Source organism: Crocuta crocuta, unplaced genomic scaffold (assembly GCF_008692635.1).
Source record: "Crocuta crocuta isolate KB4526 unplaced genomic scaffold, BGI_CrCroc_1.0 scaffold35, whole genome shotgun sequence".
Classification (NCBI taxonomy): Eukaryota; Metazoa; Chordata; class Mammalia; order Carnivora; family Hyaenidae; genus Crocuta; species Crocuta crocuta.
The window spans coordinates 7394791-7415230 of NW_027530625.1; the positions used below are offsets into that span (position 1 = coordinate 7394791).

Below are 20440 nucleotides of genomic sequence, written 5' to 3' on the forward strand. Positions count from 1 at the left end.
TGTAATTTTTAGAATATAGGTCTTTCTATTGTTTTTCATGAACTACCTGAAAATAATTTGCAGACAGGACTCACTACTCCTAAAATATCAGCGTGTGTCCTTTAAAAACAAGATGTTCTCTTACACACTAATACAATAGTCAGAGGCAGGAAATTTAACTTCGACAGAACACCGTTACCCGGTATGCAGTCTGTACCCACAGTTCGCCAGCTGTCCCTCTTCGGGCCTTCATAGCGACTCTTTTTTAAAAATCAAGGATCCCATTTAGCTTTGAATGTTGCACTAAGTTGTCATTCTCCTTAGTCTCCTTAACTTGGCATTCTTTGTCAGCTTTACTACCTGGTGCTTTTCTTCCGAGACACTGACATTTGGTTTTGCCTGTTTTTTTGTGGTTTTTCATGCTGTCTCCATCCATTCATGTATTCTCTGGATAGGTTTCTCTTATTGCACAGCAGGTTTGCAAGAGCCCTCCATGTCACGGGTAGCCGTGTTTGGTTTTGTTGCTGTTTAGAATTGGGCTGTATAAATGTGCTGCGTTTGTTCTTTCATTCTCTTAGTGGATGCTTACTGTTTCTGGATTTTAGCTGTAATAGAGTAGAATGTCATTCTGAATGTCTTTGTACATGTCGTTGGGCACAGACCGATACTTGTCGTATTTGGTCACATGGCTAGGAACGGAATTGGTTTCTACTCGGCCCACACGCTCAGCTTCGGGAGATTCTTCTGTACAGTTTTCCAAAGTGGGTGTACCAGCTTATTTTAGTCTTACCTTCTGCATCTTTGCCAAGCTTACTATTGTCGGTCTTTTTCCTTTGAAACTCTGGTGTAACCGTTTTGTGCGGTGCTAAGGATTCGGTTAATAGATGACTTCCGTGAAGTGTGTGATTGCCATCTTTTGCTCGTTTACCGATTGGGTGATGGGTCTTCCTGATTTGTGAAAGTTAGCATTCACTCTGGATACCAGCCCTTTGTTGGTTATATGGGTCATAGGTAGTCAGCCTATTTGTCTCTCGGTGATGTCTTTTGGCAAACAGAGATGCTTGCTTTTAAAAGAGACTTACGGGCCTTTTCTCCGCCAGTTGGTGCTTTCTGTGTTCTGGTTGAGAAACCCTTCTGTAGTGCTGGGCAGCAAGAGGACGCGTGTACCTTTACTTGTGTCCGGAAATGTTCACGTTTTCCTTGCAAATTTAGATCTACCGTCGACCTGGAATTGACTTTCTTTTAAATGACTGCATTGAGGTGTAATTTATATATCACAAAATTCATCTCCCATGAGCGTAGAGTTTGATGTTTTTTATTAAACTTATAGAACTGTATAGCTGTCACCACTTTCCAGTTGGGGACCGCTTCCACCGCTCAGGAAGTTCTCTCGTGCTGGTTTGTACTCATTCCGTCCTCTGCCCCCAGCAACCACTGATGTCTTTTCTTTCGGTGTGGATCTTCCTTTTTTGGAGATTGTACGTAAATGGGATCATATGTAGTTTTTCTGTTTGGTTTCTCTCACTTCGTATGTCTTTGAGGCTCCCCCATGATGCATACGTACACAGGTAGTTCCTACCACCTTTTAATTTCCGAATGGCAGCCCACTGTGTGGGTGCGCCGTGTTTGTTTACACGGTCTGGAACGGATTCGTGCCTCTGACATTTGTGTTTCGTATCTAGATATCTGATCATCCTAGTAATATTTCTTTTTTTAAATTTTTTATAGTTTATTTATTTTTGAGACAGAGAGAGACAGAACATGAGCAAGGGAGGGGAAGAGAGAGAGGGAGACACAGAATCCGAAGTAGGCTCCAGGCTCTGAGCTGTCAGCACAGAGCCCGATGCGGGGCTCAAACCCACGAACCGCGAGATCATGACCTGAGCTGAAGTCGGAAGCTCAACCGACTGAGCCACCCAGGCGCCCCCATCCCAGTAATATTTCTTGAAAGGACTCCTTTCCTCCCTACTTTGTGGCCACTTTTGTTACAAATCAGTTATCCTTGTATGTAGGTCTGTTGATCTCATACGCTGATTGGAAACCACTGCTACTACATTACCTGAATTAACTTCTACTAAAGTAAAGTCTCAATACTGTTCTTCTAAATCCTGAAACTGTGCTGTCAAATACAGTAGCCTCTTTAAATTAAATTAATACAGACTAAATCAAGTTTAAAATTCAGTTATGCAAACCCAGTAGCCACATTTCAGGTGTTGAGTAGGCACATGTGACCAGTGTTTACTGTAACAGGAAGCATAGATGAGTAATTTCATCATCACAGAAAGTTCTACAGTCTAGGACAGGGGTTGGCAAACTTTTTTTCTTAAGGTGTAGGTAGTAAATATTTTAGGCTTGCTGGCCTCATGATTTCTGTTGTATCTGATCCAACTCTGCCCTTGTGATGAGGAAGCAGCTACACACAGTATACAAATGAACGGGCTTGTCTGTGTTTCGATGAAACTTTATAAAAATAGGTAGCTGGCCTGTGGTCTTAGTTTGCTGACCTATGATCTAGAATGTGTTGGCTCTTCTTGGTGCTTTCCATTTCCGTATTAATGTTGGAATTGTCTTGCTAAATTCTGTATCCCTCGACCCTAGAAGAAAAGTTGAGATTTTGATTGGGATTGTTAAAATCTCTCGACTGACTTGAGAGAATTGGCATTTGTGTTGATCTTTCAGTTCCTAAACATGGTGTATGTTTATTTGGGTCTTGAATTTGTCTCCGTGTTTTCTTCATGAAGGACATACACATCTTCTGTTAGACTTATTCCTAAGAGTTTAATATTTTTGATGTCCTTATAATGGTGGAGTTTTTCATTAAATTTCATTTTGTTTTAGGTTAGATGGGATAATAGAAGTATGTTGGATTTTTGTACGTTTGACCTTGTATCCAGCAGCCTAGGTACACTCATTTATTCAAATAATGTCTGTAGCTCTTTCTTGGACTTTCTATGGGAATAGTTACATTCTCCATAGACACTAACACTGTTGTTTCTACTTTTTTCATCCTTTATTTTTTCTTTCCTTATTTCATTGGTTAAGATGGTCCGTGCAGAGTCCTTTAAAGTGGTGAGTGGGCATCCTTGTCTTGAGCTCAGAGGGGACACTTTCTGTATGTTCCCTATGGGACGTGAGGCTTGCACCTACCAATACGATTTGTCTTTTCTTTTCTTCTGTTAACATGGTGTTCTGCCTTTTCTCATCCGAGTTAGAGTTTAAGCAGAATAAGATTCTTTAGGTTTCAGTGGGCCCCTTTTCTAATGCCAGGAGGTAGCTGCATCCTTGAGCCCAGCAGGGAGCAGCGCACGTCAGCGGTGAAGACAGTACCGCTGGGAGCCTGGGCCATCCACCCCCCCCCCCCCCCCGCACCCNAATGGCGTCACAAAGACGAAGGAGGAAACTCCGAGGACTCCTGGGTTATATCAGGCCTTGGGAGTTCCATAGTTATGTCAGTCAGCCTCTCCCCCTCCAGTTCTTGAAGGCAGTGGATGTGAACCGTCTCTTGTTGCTTTGACTAAGGTTTTAGAGAACCTTGTTAGAGCAAGGTGGCCCTAAGAAGACATGAGGTTTGTGTTTGTTTTCTGCGCATGCTCTACAAGTTACCACAGGGTTGGTGGCCGACAGCACCATTGATGATCTCCCAGTTGTGTGGGGCGGAAGTCCCGGCGCAGAGGGGCTCAGCTTTGTCCTCTGCTCAGGGCGCCCAGGTGGGAGTCAAGATGTTGGCTGGGCTGGACTCTTGTCTGGAGGTTCTGGGGAGAGTACGCTTCTAAGCTCATTCTACTTGCTGGCACAATCCAGTTCCTCGCAGCTGTAGGACTGAGGCCGTGTTTCTTTGCTGTGTGCTCCCAGCCCCTTGGCCTGTAAGCCAGCGAGGGCTTGTTGAGATCTTCTAGTGCTTCAGTTCTCTGACTTCCTCTTCTACTTCCTTCCTCTGACTTTAAGGGCTCATGAGATTTTATACTGGGCCCCCCGGGATAATCAGGGCAGCCTTCCTATTTTAAGACCAACTGAGTAGTAACCTTCATATGTCTGCAGCATCCCTTTGCCGTCTAGCAAAGCATAACTGTGGGGGTGGCACAGGGGCGAAGGTCATGGGGTCACGGTTCTGCCTAACACGGGCCTCAGTCTGAGGTTATATTGTTTAGAACAGGGTCAAGTTTATTTATTTGTTTTGAGAGACAGAGACAGCAGCACAGTGGGGGAGAGGGAGGGAGAGACAATCGCAGGCAGGCTCTGCACTGCCAGCACCGGGCCCGAAGCAGGGCCCGAACCCACGAAGCCGTGAGATCATGACCTCAGCTGAAGCCAAGAGTCAGATGCTTGACTGACTGAGCCACCCAGGCACCCCACCCTTTCTAAGCCTTAGTTATAAAATCTAATCATAGCAATTTTTAATTTCTAGGCTAGTGATTAGGATTAAATGGGATCATTTACATAGATCCCTTTTGTAGCACCTGGCACCAAGTGAGTTCTCAGAAAATAGGCGCTGCAGTTTGACGAGCAGCGCCGGTGGTTTGGGATGGAATTTCCCGGTGGCCCTGCTGCATGGGCGCTCGCACGACAGTACTCTGGTGGAGTGGCATCTGGTAGAACTTCCATGGACGAGAGAAATACTGCGTCTGCTCACTCCAGTGTGGTGGCCACACGTAGCTGTCATGTGACCGGTGAAGCTGACAACTTGAAATTTTTTTTTTGTTTGTTTTATTTATTTCTAGGAGAGAGAGAGAGAGAGAGAGACAGCGTGAGCAGGGGAGGGTCAGAGAGAGAGGGAGTCACAGACTGAAACAGGCTCCAGGCTCTGAGCTGGCAGTCAGCATTGAGACCGATGCGGGGCTCGAACCCACGAACCGTGAGATCATGACCCAAGCGAAAGTCAGACGCTTAACCGACTAAGCCACCCAGGCGCCCCACGACTTGAAATTTTTTTAATTGCTTTCAATTCTTTTCGTCTTATGTGGTCACATCTGGCCAGTGGCCCCCAAGTTGACTAGTGCAGTGGTCCCAGCAGGTCGCATTGGTTTTCAGTCGCATTTGCTTATTGTGACAAAATCTTGCAGAGTGATGGCCCTGTGAGGCAGGCAGTCAGTAAATATTAGCAGGGGTTTTAGACAGAAAGGGCTGGGTCTTTTGTTTGGTGTATGGTTTTTTGAGTATACAGGAAGTACAAGTGGATTACAAAATGGTGTGAAGCCTTCCTTATCGCTTAACAGAAGGAAAAAAAAAAACCCAGGGAAAGTCAGGATGAATTTCAGTGACCTTTTTTTTTTTTTTCTTTTAAAACCTCGTTGAAAAAAAAATCAGTCGATGGTCGGGCATGTTGGAGGTGCCAGGACTGAGGACCTTGGGTCTCCCCAGTTCGTGCGAGGCCTGTTCTTAAAAGTTTGTTGTCGGAAAGTGACTCTTAGGTGGGAGCTTGTGTGGTACTTTCCTGGTTGGTTGTCATTCTGCCGGTAGCGGCTTGAAGTGTCCTGCATTTGCACAGTGTTTGTTCAGTCTCTTACTTCACGTTTGTTTGTTTGTTTGTTTGACAGTCCAAATGTTCTTGTCCACACACAGGTCAGGTTTTCAAAGCTTCATTTGAGCAAAGACCCAAACCCATACATGTTCACCTTCTTCCATGGCTCCTTCCACTTAAAAGAAGTCATGACCAAAGTGTTTTTAAGCTGGACATTTCTGTCGATGGTGAAAATCACGTAGCTTTCAGACTTGCTTGAACCGTCTCTCTTGTGTTTTGTTTCGGCCTTGGTAGCCAGCCTGTCTCGGTCAGCCTTCCTGTCTCAGAGATACTATGAAGACCTGGACGAGGCCAGCTCCACGTCGTCCGTTTCCCAGTCTCTGGAGAGCGAAGACACGCGGGCGGCCTGTAAGGACGAGGACGCGGCGGTGCAGGTCCCCCGGCACGCACCTGTGGTTCGCACGCCTTCCGTCCAGCCTGGCGTCTTACCGCAGGCAGCGCCTTTTGCGAAATCTCACCTGATGCACGGGTCGCCCGGCATGATGGGAACTTCAAGTGAGTAAGCGGTGAGGTCCCTGTGGGGTTTGTGTCCGATGGAGGAACCGTTCCTGGCTTTATACAGTCACACCAGTAAGTCTGGTCCGGCCCGTCTCTGTTAGTATTGCAGAAATTAGAAGACAAATTCAAAGGAGGTGGGTCCCCTTGGAAGAGGTAGCAAGGGGGGGACCCTGCTGGGCTCACACTGACACAGCTTCCCTGTTGAGTTCAGCTTGTGTTTCTAAAACAGGTGTTGGGGTGGCCAGCTGCCTCAGTTGGAGGAGTGAGTGACTCTTGATCTCAGGGTTGTGAGTTCAGTCCCCACATTGGGTGTAGAGATTATATACAAACATACGTAGAAACAGCAACAATAAAAACGGTGTTTTCAGATGCACGAGGAGGAGGCCGTTTGCCTCACTCTGAGGCCAGATCTCCATGCTCATGCCTTTCAAATCCTAGCTCATTTCAGCTCCTTATGTTAGCATATTCAGCCCTGGAACATGCCGGCTGCCATGCCTGTTGTTAGTATTGGCTCACAAAGGTAACCACTGTTGGACTGTCACACCTTCAATTCAAGAGCGTCGGGATTTCGCATTGAAGAGAAATTGAGAGCGCTTGTGAGCAGGGCAGAGGAAGAGGGTAGGGGGAGAGAGAGAGAGGGAGAGATCCTAAGCAGCCTCCATGCGGAGCCCAACACAGGGCTCGATCCCACAAAAACCATGAGATCATGACCTGAGCCAAAATCAGGAGTCAGCCACTCAACCGACCGAGCCACCAAGATGCCCCGCACTCAAGTGACTTCTAAGAACAAACACTAATCGGGAGGTGCTGGAACGGAGAGATTTTACGAGAGGAGAGTGAGGAGTTGACCTGTGTTGGCCTAAAAGTTCTGTCTCGGTCTGTGTCAGAGGAAATGCCTGTGTCAAGTGCTGTAGCTGATAGACGTGGGTGGGCATGTCACACATGGCATCTTTGGAAGATAGAGGCACCAGCCTAGGAGTTTACTGGTGCTTTTTTTGTGTTCGTGCTGAAGCCTTTTAGCCTTAGCATTTTCCCTGCAACCTCACACTGGAGTATTTGCCATCTTCACTTCCGTGCGCTCCTCTCTGACCCACTCTCTCACTTGGGTTCTGTTTCCTTCAGTGTCTACATCTACTGGCAAGCTTATTCCTCAAGGGGCTGATAGCACAATGCTTGCGACGAAAACCGTGAAACACGGCGCACCTGGGCCTTCCCACGCTGTCCCAGCCCCCCAGGCGGCCGCCGCGGCAGCACTAAGACGGCAGATGGCCAGCCAGGCCCCAGGTAAGAGGCCGCCCTGTGTTCTGCAGAGACCGACGGGAGCTGTGGCGGTCACCGGCCGGCACAGCACAGCCCAGGCAAAGTTGGCTCTCTCTGCTGTCCTTGAGAAGAGAGGGCCGCGGGGACAGGCCCCCCACCCCCACCCCTTTCTGGGGAGAGGGTTCCAAGAAGGCAGAGACTAGATCTGAAGCCTTTTCACTTTAAGGGGAGGTATTAGATCCGCCCTATTCAGTCAAGTGGGAGATCAGTGGGTTTTTTGATGAAGTTGTTGATCCCTACTTTTGAACAACATCTGCTTTAAGCCCAAAATTAATCTTTGCTGTTAGATCATCTAATACTATTAAAATTGCCTGATAGTGTCATAAGGATCCCAGCCACCCTGGGACCTGAGTAGTCGTGTGTCCGTTTTGCTTCCGAGCAATGTCAGGTGAGTGAGGGGAAGGTTACCCAGCCAGTAAGTTTCAGAACCCAGCACCACCCCTCACCCTGTCTGTTGCAGTACAGCATTTTCTTAAGATCGCTGCGTTAGCCTTTATGGATGAAAGTCCAGTGAACTGATCATAATCAGCACTTGCATTTTGTCAATGCTTTGTGGCTCTCCAGAATTTTCTGTGTTAGGATTTCTAAGTTGTTGGCCTCAAGTGCTTTCAGTTATCACTAGTTCATCAGTTCATAGAAGCCACTGGTTCTCAAGTGGAGGCTCTTCCGCACCCCTCGTTCCTCCCCAGTGGTTGGCAGTGCTGCTGGCATCTAGTGGGCAGAGGTCAGGAATGCTGCGAGAGATCATGAACTGCCCCGGACACCCCCACAACAGAGGATTATCTGGGCCCAAGCTGTCAGTAGTGCCCAAGTCAGAAACCCCGCTATGAATCAAGTGGTTGTGTGTTAGTTGAATAAAATTAGTTTTTAGTTTTAGTGCTGCCTGGAACATCTATCTCTTTGGGCAGTTGTTTTTAAAAAACTAAAAAGACATGGTGGTTTGATTAAGACAAAAAAGGACGATCAGCGTTCTAAGAACAGTTGAAATATTAAAACCCTTATTAAGGCGTCTGGATAGGAAAGAGCACAAACAAGACAACTTTGTAAGGTACCTTTGGGCCTTCAGAAGAAATAGAATTCTCTGATGTTTTCTTTAAACGTGAGTGGAGCAAGCAGAATCTTGGCGTTGTGCTGACTAGGCCCCAAATCTAGCTGATTGAGTTGATTATTTATAAACTTAAAATCTGCCAGAATGTAGGATTGTTCACTTGGCAGGAGGCAGTGTGATCTCTGTTATGATTTTGGAAGCCGAAATTTCTAAGGTGTGGGCACATTTGAATGTGAAGGATGAAGTGTGTGCAGCCGTGGGCAGGATAAGCCTGGTCGCTTCTTTGTAGAGGGAACAAAGCGGACTGTCACAGGCCCACCGCCCACCTCGGCCACGGCCTTCCGCTGCGCCCAGCATGTCCTTAGAGGGATCCAGGAGCTTTGCTCAGGCCTTCTTGGTAGTTACTTAGCAAACATCAGGAGTCAGGAAGCATTCTGGAATGCAGTTTTAAATTCTAAGACCAAAAAAAAGACGTGAAAGCTGACACACCTGATAAGAAGGTGTCTGTCCCCATTGCCATTCAGGCTCTTGCTCATTGCAGTTCAGGCTCTTGGTCTTCCCCCCACCCCCCCGCCACCCCCTATTCTTGTCCAAGCTCCATTTTCCACATCTTATTCATGTGTCTTGCCTCACTAAGCCATGAAATCCTTTAGAGAAGAAACAAGATTTTGGACATTTTTTGTTTTCCCAGCACCTAACAGAATCTGGCGGTACTAAGCTGCCCATGTGAAAGAGTGTTTGGATGGGTGTGTGGATGTGTGGGTAGCAGAAAGCCTCAATCTGAACACTGCTAATGCCCTTGCTCTTTCCGCCCTTTTCCAGGATGAGCCAACGATGTGGCAGGTACCGCCCTATAAAAGCCGGTCGGGGAATTCTTTTTCCCTAAACTAGTACATTTCATTGAGTTGCACAAGCCTCATCCCATAATCTTCATGAACGGAGTAGGCCAGCTGTCACATTGATCATAGAGCTGCAGAACCGCCCAGAGTAGATTTACTTTATATGATAGGATTACATCCTGCTTGAATTTGTGTCCTGGTTATGTGTTTATATGTGGTTGGAATTTTTGATCTTTTACTGAAATTAATATGCCCTTCTCCTCTCTCTCTCAATAGCTGTAAGTACTTTGACGGAATCAACCCTGAAGAATGTCCCTCAGGTGGTAAACGTGCAGGAACTGAAGAATAATCCTGGAGCCCCCTCTGCTGCCGTGGGGTAGGTTACTGCTTCCCAGGACATTGAAGCCGTGAGCTCTTCTGTAATAACGAGGAACTGCCTGCAGGGGGCAGCAGTGCTGCCATCACGGAGATTTGCAGGCAGAGCCTTCGCTTCCCTTAGGTTAGATCTCCAGTCCGCGGCCCCCTCTCCCGGCATGGGGAAGAGCGGAGGGGCATGTCCTCATTCTGAACATAGGGACGGTGGACACCAGCATCACCCAGGGAGTTGGGATCTGGTGATCAGTCCAGCAGTGGGAAGAGTGGCCGAGACCGCGTTTTTTTCCCTCATCGGGCCTGCCTCGACCTGCCCCTGCCCTCTCCCCTCCGTGGAGCAGGCCTGCTCGTTGCTCTGCTCTGGCCTTATTGAGTGGCCCTGTCTCACTGGCCCCCCGGCCTTCTCTTTACTCCACGTCGGTCCATGTACCAGCACTACCCATTCCAGGGCTTTCTTGGTTATCTCAGGGCCATACTAACAGCCAAAAACAAGCCCACCCACTTTCCTATCTTGTAGTGACCTTGACACTTTGGTATGCTGTTTATACCCAGATGGCATTTGTGGTGGTTGTGAACTTCCCAAGGGAAAGAGCTGTGCATTAGAGTCTGGGATTTACAGCTTGATTCCTCATGTTGGGAAAGCAGAGAAAAGCCACCAAAAGGCAGAATAGGACATATGGCAGGAAAACCCAGCTTAACGGTGAAAGCAGTATGGTCTGGTGTCTGTGAGATCCTTCACCTGTTAACCATGGAGAAGTACCTCTTAGCAACTGCACTTAGCCTTCTTAAACTTTGTTTCCCTCACATGGTTCATGGTTCATCTGAGCAGATCTTTGATGAGGGCTCTGTCGGAGGAGCAGTTCTCAGTTTGCGCTCTTCTCTGACACAAAAAATAGATGCAAAAAAATCAGAAGGAATCTTGAAGGAACTTTCTCTTCCTTCCCTACAGGACTGGGCTCTAGCACAGTTTTTGAACTTGCATGCCCAGCATGGTGCCTGGAATGTAGTTCCTTTTTATAACCATTTGTTGAGAAATAGGTTAACTCTAAGCATAATTGATAAATGCGAGAGCGCCTCTCCCAGTAAGAAAGCTGGAGAAAGAAACACATTCAAGTCGTTTTTGGATTCTTTTAAGCAGTAGTTTCCTTAAGTGTATTTTAGGTACTCAGCTTTACATTTAACTTTTTCTGGCTGTTTCTCAGGTTTGTTACAGGATGAGCTTCTATATTTCTGCCATTAGTGTATCTCACGCTCACTGGCTTCATCCATTAAATCTTTGACCAACCGTCCTGTTGGAGGGAAAAGGGTTTGCCAGCGCGAGCCCACGGCTCTTCTGATTCCTCCGCGGTGCTCAGTCCCTTTGGGTTCATCAGATTCTCAAGGGCACGTGCTGTGAGTGTGACACTGCCCTGGGGGTTAGGGATGCAGTAGCGAAGAAGACATGCCAGCTTCCAGCGCTCACAGCACTTAGATCTTAGAAAACAACCACCGAACTGGCAGTTACACGAGGAGTTACCCGATGGCAGTGCAGTAAGTCAGGTGAGAAAGCATAGAATGAGGCGTCCTGATGGAGTCCAGGTTGACGGGGAGGCTGGGAAGGAAGAGATGGTTTAGCTGACAGGGAACAGTGACCAGAAGCTGCTGGCGGAGAGAAGGGTGCTCTGGACAGAGGACGCAGAGTGTGTGGAAGCCCAGACTTGGGACAGGACAGAGCACGTGTGAGGCGGAGTGGCTAGAGGCCTGGCAGCAGGCGGAGTGTGAAGACGGGGGCCGAGCGTGGTGGGAGAGCCGGTTTGTTGGTTTGTTTTTACCAAAACCCTCCCGACACATCATTTCTTTCAGGAATTTTGGCGTTCGTTTCTTTCTTTCAACGAATGCTTAATTAAATACTTAATACTCTGTTCTAGGGACTGGGGATAAAGCGTTTAAACAAAGCAGGCAAAAACCAGCCACCTCTGCCCTAGTCATGCGGAGACAGACAGTAAGTGCAATGAATAAGCAAGATCAGAAGTGTGTAAGGTAGTGACAGGTGTGATGGAGGACGCTGAAGTACGGAAGGGGTTTAAGGACTACTGTCCGGGTGTGAGCTATAGTTTCAAAGAGGCCACAGAAGTCACTTCTCCTCCGTGGCTACTGACTCCAGTATCTCAGAAATACCAGACCATGTTTGCTTTCACCATTAAGCCTCATCTTCCTGTCTTATGTAAAATTATGCCTTCCGGTGGCTTTTGACGCTTGACATTTGAGTAAAGACCAAAAGGCCAGGGAGCAGGTCTTAAGAATATCTTAAGGAAGCGAGCTCCCGGCACAGGGCCTGTAGTAGGAGCGAGTCTGGCAGGTTTAGGAAAGCCAGGAGGCCGCCGGTGGTGGAGCGGGAGGGAGAGCGCTGGGAGGCGGGGTCGTGGAGTCCTGGTCCCGTAACATCGAGTGAGCTTTGGTCAGGACCTGGCCAATGACCATAGGATGCTTTGGCGCGGTTGTATGACCTGCTCTGATTTGTTTTGTTTCTTTTAACTTTAGCAAAATTTTTAAATTGAGGCACAATTTATTTATAGTAAAGTTTACCTTTTTTTAGTATAAAATTCTGTGGGCTTTGATAAACAGTTGTGATGACCTGTGGTTTTGGCAGGAAGCTTCTGCTTCTCTTTTTATTTGTTTTTGAGAGAGGGAGACAGCACAAACAGGGGAGGGGCAGAAAGAGAGAAGGAAACAGAGAGCTGTCAGCACAGAGTCTGATGCGGGGCCCGAACCCATGAACCACAAGATCATGACCTGAGCCGATGTCGGACTCTTAACCGCCTGAGCCACCCGGGAGCCTCAATCCTTTGCTCATTTTTTTTTTTTTAATGTTTTTATTTATATCTAGGAGAGAGAGAGAGACCGCGTGAGCAGGGGAGGGTCAGAGAGAGGGAGTCACAGACTGAAACAGGCTCCAGGCTCTGAGCTGGCAGTCAGCACAGAGCCCAACATGGGGCTCGAACCCACGAACCGCAAGATCATGACCTAAGCGAAAGTCGGACGCTTAACCGACTAAGCCACCCAGGCGCCCCCCCTTTGCTCATTTTTAAAATGGGTTATTTGTCTCCCATTCAGGTGGCTTTTCACTTTCTTGATAGTGTCCTTTGAAACACAGAAGTTTTCATTTTGATGAAGTTAAGTTTCTTTTTTTCTTTTCTTTTGCCTGTGCTTTGGGTGTCATATTTAAGAAACCATTGCCCAGTCAGTTGTCACAAAGATTTACACCTGTGTTTTTTCCTAAATGTTTTAGTTTCAGCTCTTACATTCAGGTCTTTGATCCGTTGTGACATAATTTTTGTAAATAGAATGACGTCGTGGCCCAACTTCATTCTTTGGCGAGTGGATAGCCAGTGCTGTTTGTTGGAAAGACCCTTTTCTCCCCCCCATTCAGTTGTTTTGGTGTTAAGTAAGGGTCAAGATTCATTTTACTTACTTTTTTTTTTTTTAAGTCTGTTTATTTTGGGGGAGAGAGAGAGTGGGGGATGGGCAGAGATGGAGAGAGAGAGAATCCCATGCAGGGTCCCCACTGTCAGTGCAGAGCCCAACACCGGGCTTGAACTTATGAACCATGAGCTATGATCTGAGCTGAAACCACGAGTCAGACGTTTAACTGACTGAGCCACCCAGGCTTCCTAGTCTGTGATTTTTAATTGGAGTATGTAGACCATTTACATTCAGTGTGATTATATCATGTTGGGTTTTAGTCAGCATAATGCTGTTTGGTTTCTATCTGTCTCATCTTCTTTTTGTTCCATTTTTCCTCTTTTTCTGCAGCTTCTTTTGGGTTGAATATTTGTTATGATTTCTCTTCTTTTTCGTTGGTTTATCAGCTGTAACACTCTGTGTTAGTGTGTTAATTATGGGATTTCGTTACGGTTTATAGTGTCCATCTTTAACTTACCCCAGTCTTTCTCGAAGTGACATGATACCGCAAAAATACCACATAAGGATCTTAGAGCAGTATTCTTCGATTTCTGCCCTCCCTTTGCAGTATCATCATCGTACATTTTCTTTCTATCCATGTTTTCAATTTCTTGACACCTTGTTATAAATAAATAGTTGATTATCTTTTAAATAGATTTTTTAAAAATATTTACTTATTTTTGAGAGAGAGAGGGAGTGATCAGGGAAGGGGCAGAGAGAAAGGGGGAGAAAAAGAATCCCAAGCAGGCTTTGTGCTGACAGTGGGGCTCAAAGCGGGACTCGAATTCACGACTCATGAGGTCATGACCTGAGTAGAAATCCGGAGTCAGACATTTAACTGACTGAGCCACCCAGACGCTGCCGCTAAATAGATTAAAAGAAGAAAATCTTTTGCTTATGCAGATGGTTTTATCATTTCCAGTGTCCTTCATTTCTCTGGGTTTCCTTCTGCTTGAAGGGCTTCCTCTCTACCATTTCTTCAGGTGCTGGATCTTCTTCCAGCTCTTGTGTGTCTGCTGAAGAGTTTGTTTCACCTTTGTTTTTAAAAGATCTTTTCACCAAGAATTCTAGGTTGACACTTTTTCCTTTCACTGACTTAAAGGTGTTGCCCCACTTTAAAAATAGCTGTAGTAAGGACCATAACCTTGAAAGAACTTTGATCCTTAGGTTTTTCTCATTACAAATGTTCATTGTAGACATTATAAAAAACAGATAGAACAGAATTAAAATCATCTTTATTCTCACCATAAATGCTCAGTTACCATCTACATACGATTCATTTTTATTCTGTAAAAGTTTCATTTCTTAAAGTTTGAATACTGCTGCTTTGTAACTTCCTGTTTCAGCTTCGTCATGAAACTTAGTTGTGGACATTTTCCACGTCCTTATAAGTTCGTAACAGAATTGTGTGCTCACATTTAACATAGTTCTTCTTCAGAGCTCTAATGCAGCTCTAGTTTACGTTATTTAAGTTATCTGGCATCTGCACATTCATGCAAAAACCGCAGTTTGAGTTCGAAGACTTTTAATGATATTTTGGAAAATACCTGATTCTTCAAGGGCATAAAATTGACCAATAGGGTACAGCGGTTGGCAGTCACAATCTTCACTGACAGACATAAGAAATTCCTAAAAATGAACTGATAACTTTCTCTTTTCCCCTCCACTTGTTGACATCGGAGATGTTCACCTTATGCTGTTACCGGCGGTGCCAGACAGAATAAATCATCAGGCCCTGCTAAATTTCTATAGGCTAAATTCTCCCGTGCAGCACTGCTTAGGCCAAGGGGGCATCTGTGTGCTTGGATATATACCTGTGTGGACTTGTGACTCTTGTTGGCACATTTATTTGTCTTCCCGCAAGCAGTGTACGGTGGCCTGCCTGCCCATGTCTCTGCCCGGAGTGTCACATTTATTATCAGACTGAAGGGTGACTGCCCATCTGATAGGTGAGAAAATGGGCCGATAGCTTTTGTTTCCGTATCTTCTATCATCTTCTTTCTTTTTCTCTCCTGATTTCTGTTTTGTCTGTTTCTTCATTTGCTCTCGAGATGTGGTCCTTTCTCCTTACTTGCCTTCCCTCTCTTTAAACTATTACCAAAAAAATTCCTAGCTCATTGGTTAACTTGAGTAGGTTTCATGGTTTGGATCTGCTATGTCCTTTGTGAGTACATAACCAGATACTCGTGGTCATGGTTAAGATTTATCCAGATAGAGTATAACCAGCTTTCTTGTTTTTTTTAAAGCCCTTTAAAGTGTTGAAATAGGGGCACCTAGTTGGCTCCTATTGGTGGAGAACGCAACTCTTGATCTCAGGGTCGTGAGTTTGAGCCCCGTGTTGGGTCTAGAGATTACTTTAAGAAAAAATGTTGAAATAGGGCGAAAGAACGAGTAGTTGCCCCCTTTCACAACAGTATATTCACCTGGTAAAGTTTATTAACGTTTAAGGGACCATAAAGAAAGAGCTTAGCTGACATTTTAATGCCTCCCGGTTTTTACAGTTCAGTCTTACACCCTAGTGTGGAGCGCGCACCCCTACAGCACGCGCACGGCAGCCCGCTGGTGCGGTGGCACTACTAGGGGGTGGCAGACGGCAGAGAGCAGAGTGACTTCTGCGTTCCGGGCGGTCTCTGAGACATTTCCCCATGTTTATGATACTTGGTATTTTCCTCTGTAGTTGGTTAATCTTTCTCAGCACGGGCTGGGGCCCTGGGAAGCCAGAGAACTCAGATGCCGTTGGAAGGGTGTTTCTGTGTGAACCACTGAGACCTGTGTGAGCCTGTCACTCGTTCACGTGTTTTATTTTATTTTTTTCACTTGGAAATTTAACTTTATTTACAGATGTTCTCCTGTAAACAAAGATGACATTCTGTCCCTTTAAACGATCATAACTAAAAGTTTCCAGAAAAAACATTTACATAGTTTTAATCTTCCTGCATAAAACTGTATTATGGGATGAGCAAATATGGGATGGTCTAAGGCATAAAAACAAAACAAAAATCTTACCTAGCATGGATCTCTACTGATAGACAGAATAAAGAATTATACCCCTTAATGTGCTACTGCAGAAAATGAAAGCATGATGAGTTGGGGGAGAGGCAGACCCTTCATAATGGTCTTGTATAGTTTAATTGTGGTTGTTCAGGATTGCTCTTGCAGCTTAGTACTTATGCAGACGTAAAAAATAAGTCATTACTGAAAAAAGGGCATAGACTTTTTTACACAGATGTTCCTACCAATGGAAATCTGCAGATAGTGGTCTGTTCTCATCATTCAGGCCAATTAATAAAATAACAAACGCATGAAAAATTAAAAACACAATCATCGTGTGACTGACTTCTAAAATGAGAATTCTCCTTGAAATTAGCATTGCTCAGTAGTTCTATAAACTTGAATTTGTTATAGCCAAGACGATGTACAGACAAAATAAAGAGTTGAAAGTAAAATTATTCAGATCACCTACTAATTATCATTTTATCTGCAGTGATCACTTTTAAAAAATCCTTTAAATTTTTTGTGGAAGGTAATCACTCTCACATCATAGCCAAGTCACAAGGAACTGCAGAACATTGAAAAAAAATGTATCCCTGCGAAGTGAGAGAGAAAAATCTCTATAAACAAATAAGTGACAGACAGTCCTATAACCTTTTAACAATCTTTACCATAGCATGAAGTTTTATTAACAGTTAGCAGTCAAATGTATTCCAATCCCGGATGGTTACCACCTTTGATGACCTAATTTTTTATAATGAAATTATAAATGCAACATCTGTAAAAGATCAGATAAATAGGGAGTCTGGTTTTATTGTCAGGTTTACATTTTTGTCAAGTGCAAGGACGACGACAGCTAAGACATGCATATTCCAGTAATGACCGAAGTAGTGACTTCCGCTGGCATCTCTTCTGAGTCTCCCATTTCCCCCACTGTTCTTCACCCAAATAATAAAAGTAATACAATTGCAGTTAAGTTTATTATTATCAATGGCACTCTCGTCATAGTTCTTACAGATCGAATAAGGTCCATTAGCTGAGATTTAATTCCTGGCTCCTCTCCGAATCCACCAATTCCCTGGTCTGTTCCCCAGCCAGTATTCTTGAGGAAGTGCTCTTCGTGCAGCCGGCCATGGCATTGACGCAGAGCAGGGCCGCCTGCAGCAGCGAGTATAACCTAAAGGCCATTGCCGCCCGGAGCCGCCAGAGGCCCAACCGATCTTTCTCCCGCCTGCTTGGAACCCTCTCTCCATTTCTCTCTGCCTCTCCCCCACTTGTGCGTGCTCTCTCTCTCTCTCAAAATAAACTTTAAAAAAAAAAAAAAAAACCACGCAGGTGTCGCCGGTAATTCGATGTCATTTGCAGCCTCCGCAGTCGGGATGTCTCTTTGGAGTGCCAGTGCAGTGCCGCTTCGGCTTGTGGTCCTCGTTTTTCTGTTTCGGTCGTGGAAAGGAGCACGTCGTCAGATGAGGTTCCGATCGTCCCTCTTGGGCCTGCACTGCTAGAAAGTGGAATTCGGTCATCCCTCTGTTCTGTTGCTCTCCTGGATCGTGACAGATCCAACGTGGTCCTTTGTCAGCGACTGCGCTGACCAGCATTTCTCTGCAGGGCTGTCATGTGGCCCAGCACGTGGGTCCCATGAATTCCTAATGTGTGTCTGGGGGTTTAGAACACCCAAGAGATTTTATAGCATTATCACAAGCAACTGGAACAATAATTAGGCTCCACTTATTTCATGTGTGATTTAATTGCGTCATAGCTCGGTTTGGGGTGCAAGAAAATGTTCTAAAGTTGGATACGTGGCTGCTCTTATTTTTACAAAATGACAGTTTCTTTTTTGTTTGTCTTTGAGAAAGCATAAAAGATTTTCATTTCCCTTGTGACTTTTATGAGCTCAGACCACATTTTACCCAGGTCTGCCGTGTCTGCCTGGGGCTCTCTCGGCCCTGGAAGCCTCGCTTGCACACTCCTCCTTCCCATGGGGGGGGCATCTCTGGGGAACAGAGACATGTTTCTTTGGAGAACACATTTATAGCTTTTTCTGTCTTCGGGGAAAAGCAAAGGGGATTTGTTCCATTGAAAATAACTCCATTTTTTCTTGTCTCAATCTAATAAAGTTTGGGAAGCTCTCTGCATTAATCCAGCTGAGAATCGTGAGGTACTTGTAAGATCGTTGAATCATTTGGTGATTTTCTTCTGTGAGGCATGGGCTCATTTTTGTCCTCTTCTTCCACGTTAGTTTTTTGATGGAAAAACAGCAGTCCTCCCTAGTCTAGGGGGAATTCAGAAAAAGAAAACCAGATCCCACAGCCACTACTGCTATGCTTACCAGTCAGAGTCACTTTGGACTGAGGACAGATAACTGAATGGCTCCCGGGAGCCAAGAATAGAAGTCTTACCCTTGATCGCATTCAGCAGGCGAGTTTTTTCCCCCTCACACGTTAACGCTAAATAATTATTGAAATAACCATTCCTTGCATACACCACGTTAACGTAAGATCTCTTTCCTGCAAATAGCGAACACCCTTTCCACACTGCAGCAAAGGTGCATGTTGTATGGAACAGCGGTGCCTTTGAATCTCTTGTACACTGCCCTGGTGAGCACCGGGCTCTTGGGGGCGTTGCCGTGAGAAGCCCAGTGTATCCTCTTTGAGAAGTGCTTGGGAGCCACTTATCACAGCAGATCGTGTACATCCCATGGGCCCTGTCGAACATTTTCTTAGGCTTGGAAAAGAGCATCAGGCATGTGAGTTCTAGACTCTCCCCGGAGTCTAGAACTGAGGATGGGGATGTGGGAGGGCAGAGCATGGAGGAGGCTTACTCTCCAGGTAAGAAAAAAAGCTCTCCTTCTGAATAATTTTAACTTTTTTCCTCAGGATTGCAGAAAGAGAAAAAATTTTAAGCTCAATGCTTTAACTTTTATGCTGAAGATGCACATTTTGTGTAAACAAATTATTCTTCAGAAAAGTGTCAGATGGTTTTGGGTAGAGTCCCAAACAGATTTTACACAACATCGGTATCATTTATTGGCTAAAAGCTAGGCACAGAGATGAGGTCATTTTCACCCCTGTGCCTTTCCCTTGAGTATACACTTTTGTGTTTCTCAGCTCTTCGGTGGCATACTCTACAGCCAAGACCCCCCACCCCTCGATGGCTACGGCAGCCGCCAACCCGGCGAAACAGGTAACTTCCTGATTTTTCCTCTCGTGAACAGCCATGTGACGTCTGTCTTTGAAACTGAAGACAGTACTGTTTCAGGTCCTGCCTTGTAAGTCCAACAAAGACCTGTGATCCTTTCCCTATAATTTATGCTGATCTTGACATAGTAGGTCCATCAGGGCCTGAGATTGCCTTCGTAGGGCCATTTGACATTCTGCGCCTAGGAATCTTGGGTCCTAATTCTAACACCTTACAATCGTTTGGGTTATTTGGGTGTGTCGTTTACTTACCTTTAACATTATCTTCCTTAACCCGTACAACCACCATGTGCGGCAGAACAGGGCAGCTGTTGCAGTGTTTCCCTAATGAGAAGCTGAGGCTCAAGTGCCCGATGCAAGCTCACGTGATTAGGAAATGATGGAGCCAGAGCCGGAGCCCAGCCCTTGTGTGTGTGGCTTTTACACCGTACTGTCACAATCAGTGCTTAGGTGGGCTGGCTTCTCCGGCTTTCTCCTGCAGTTCCTGTTTTTCGGAGCTTGTGTGTCCAGTGGTATTCCTTATATCTGCATTTAGGCTTTTGCCTGATAAACATCTCCTCTTACAAAGATAGGTCATATCGTAAACAGTGACACAGTCCAGAAGGAAACAATCAGAGACAGCTGAAAGGTAGATCACGCGATCCCCAAAATCTCCCTTCCTCAAGACCTGCTTTCTCTGCCGCTCTCACCTGTCTCTGAGAGGAGTACTTTCACATCGTGTTTGACAGTGAACCTCACAACTTGCCTCTTGTGAGTTCTCAACATGGCTCTCTGATTCTTAGTTTGTTGTGACTTAAAGTGGCATTTAAGCATTTAGCATTTGGTCCTTCTAGAGGTTTCCATGTTGACCTTGGAGAACACAATGGTAGGCAGAGGTCATAACAAGTAAGAATAAAGGTACTTTGCCTGGAGATGGAGAAGTTGAACAGTTTTTCTTTTTAATTTTATTATAAGTTTATTGAGAGCCAGCACCCATTTCATTCAGTTCTTTGTTCATTACCAGATGTTCTGGTGCCTCTTACATGCTGGGCATATGCTGGACTCTGGGAAAACAGCCACAGGTTCCGTAGGCAAGACTGTATTCTTGGAGCTTGCGAATATTCATATGTGCATGCTCTGATAGACAAGCATTTAAACATAGTGACTTTGGATTTTTAGGTTTTTAAAAATTAAACTAAACGAAAGTGTGCTTGCTTACTTTTAAGTTGTGTTCTTATTTTACATGTTTCTTTATTCT

General features: G+C 45.4%; 1 protein-coding gene and 1 pseudogene across 1 annotated transcript in view; one reads left to right on the plus strand and one right to left on the minus strand.

Annotated features, from left to right (window-relative positions):
• The window catches only part of NUP214 (nucleoporin 214), a 101496-nt gene that overhangs the window by 39113 nt on the left and 41943 nt on the right, over positions 1-20440 (plus strand). Inside the window, 4 exon segments of the mRNA XM_077768400.1 lie at positions 5732-5992; positions 7118-7279; positions 9479-9578; positions 19114-19189. Coding sequence (XP_077624526.1) covers positions 5732-5992; positions 7118-7279; positions 9479-9578; positions 19114-19189 — 599 coding nt within the window.
• On the minus strand, positions 16947-17194 carry LOC144235071 (immediate early response 3-interacting protein 1 pseudogene; annotated as a pseudogene).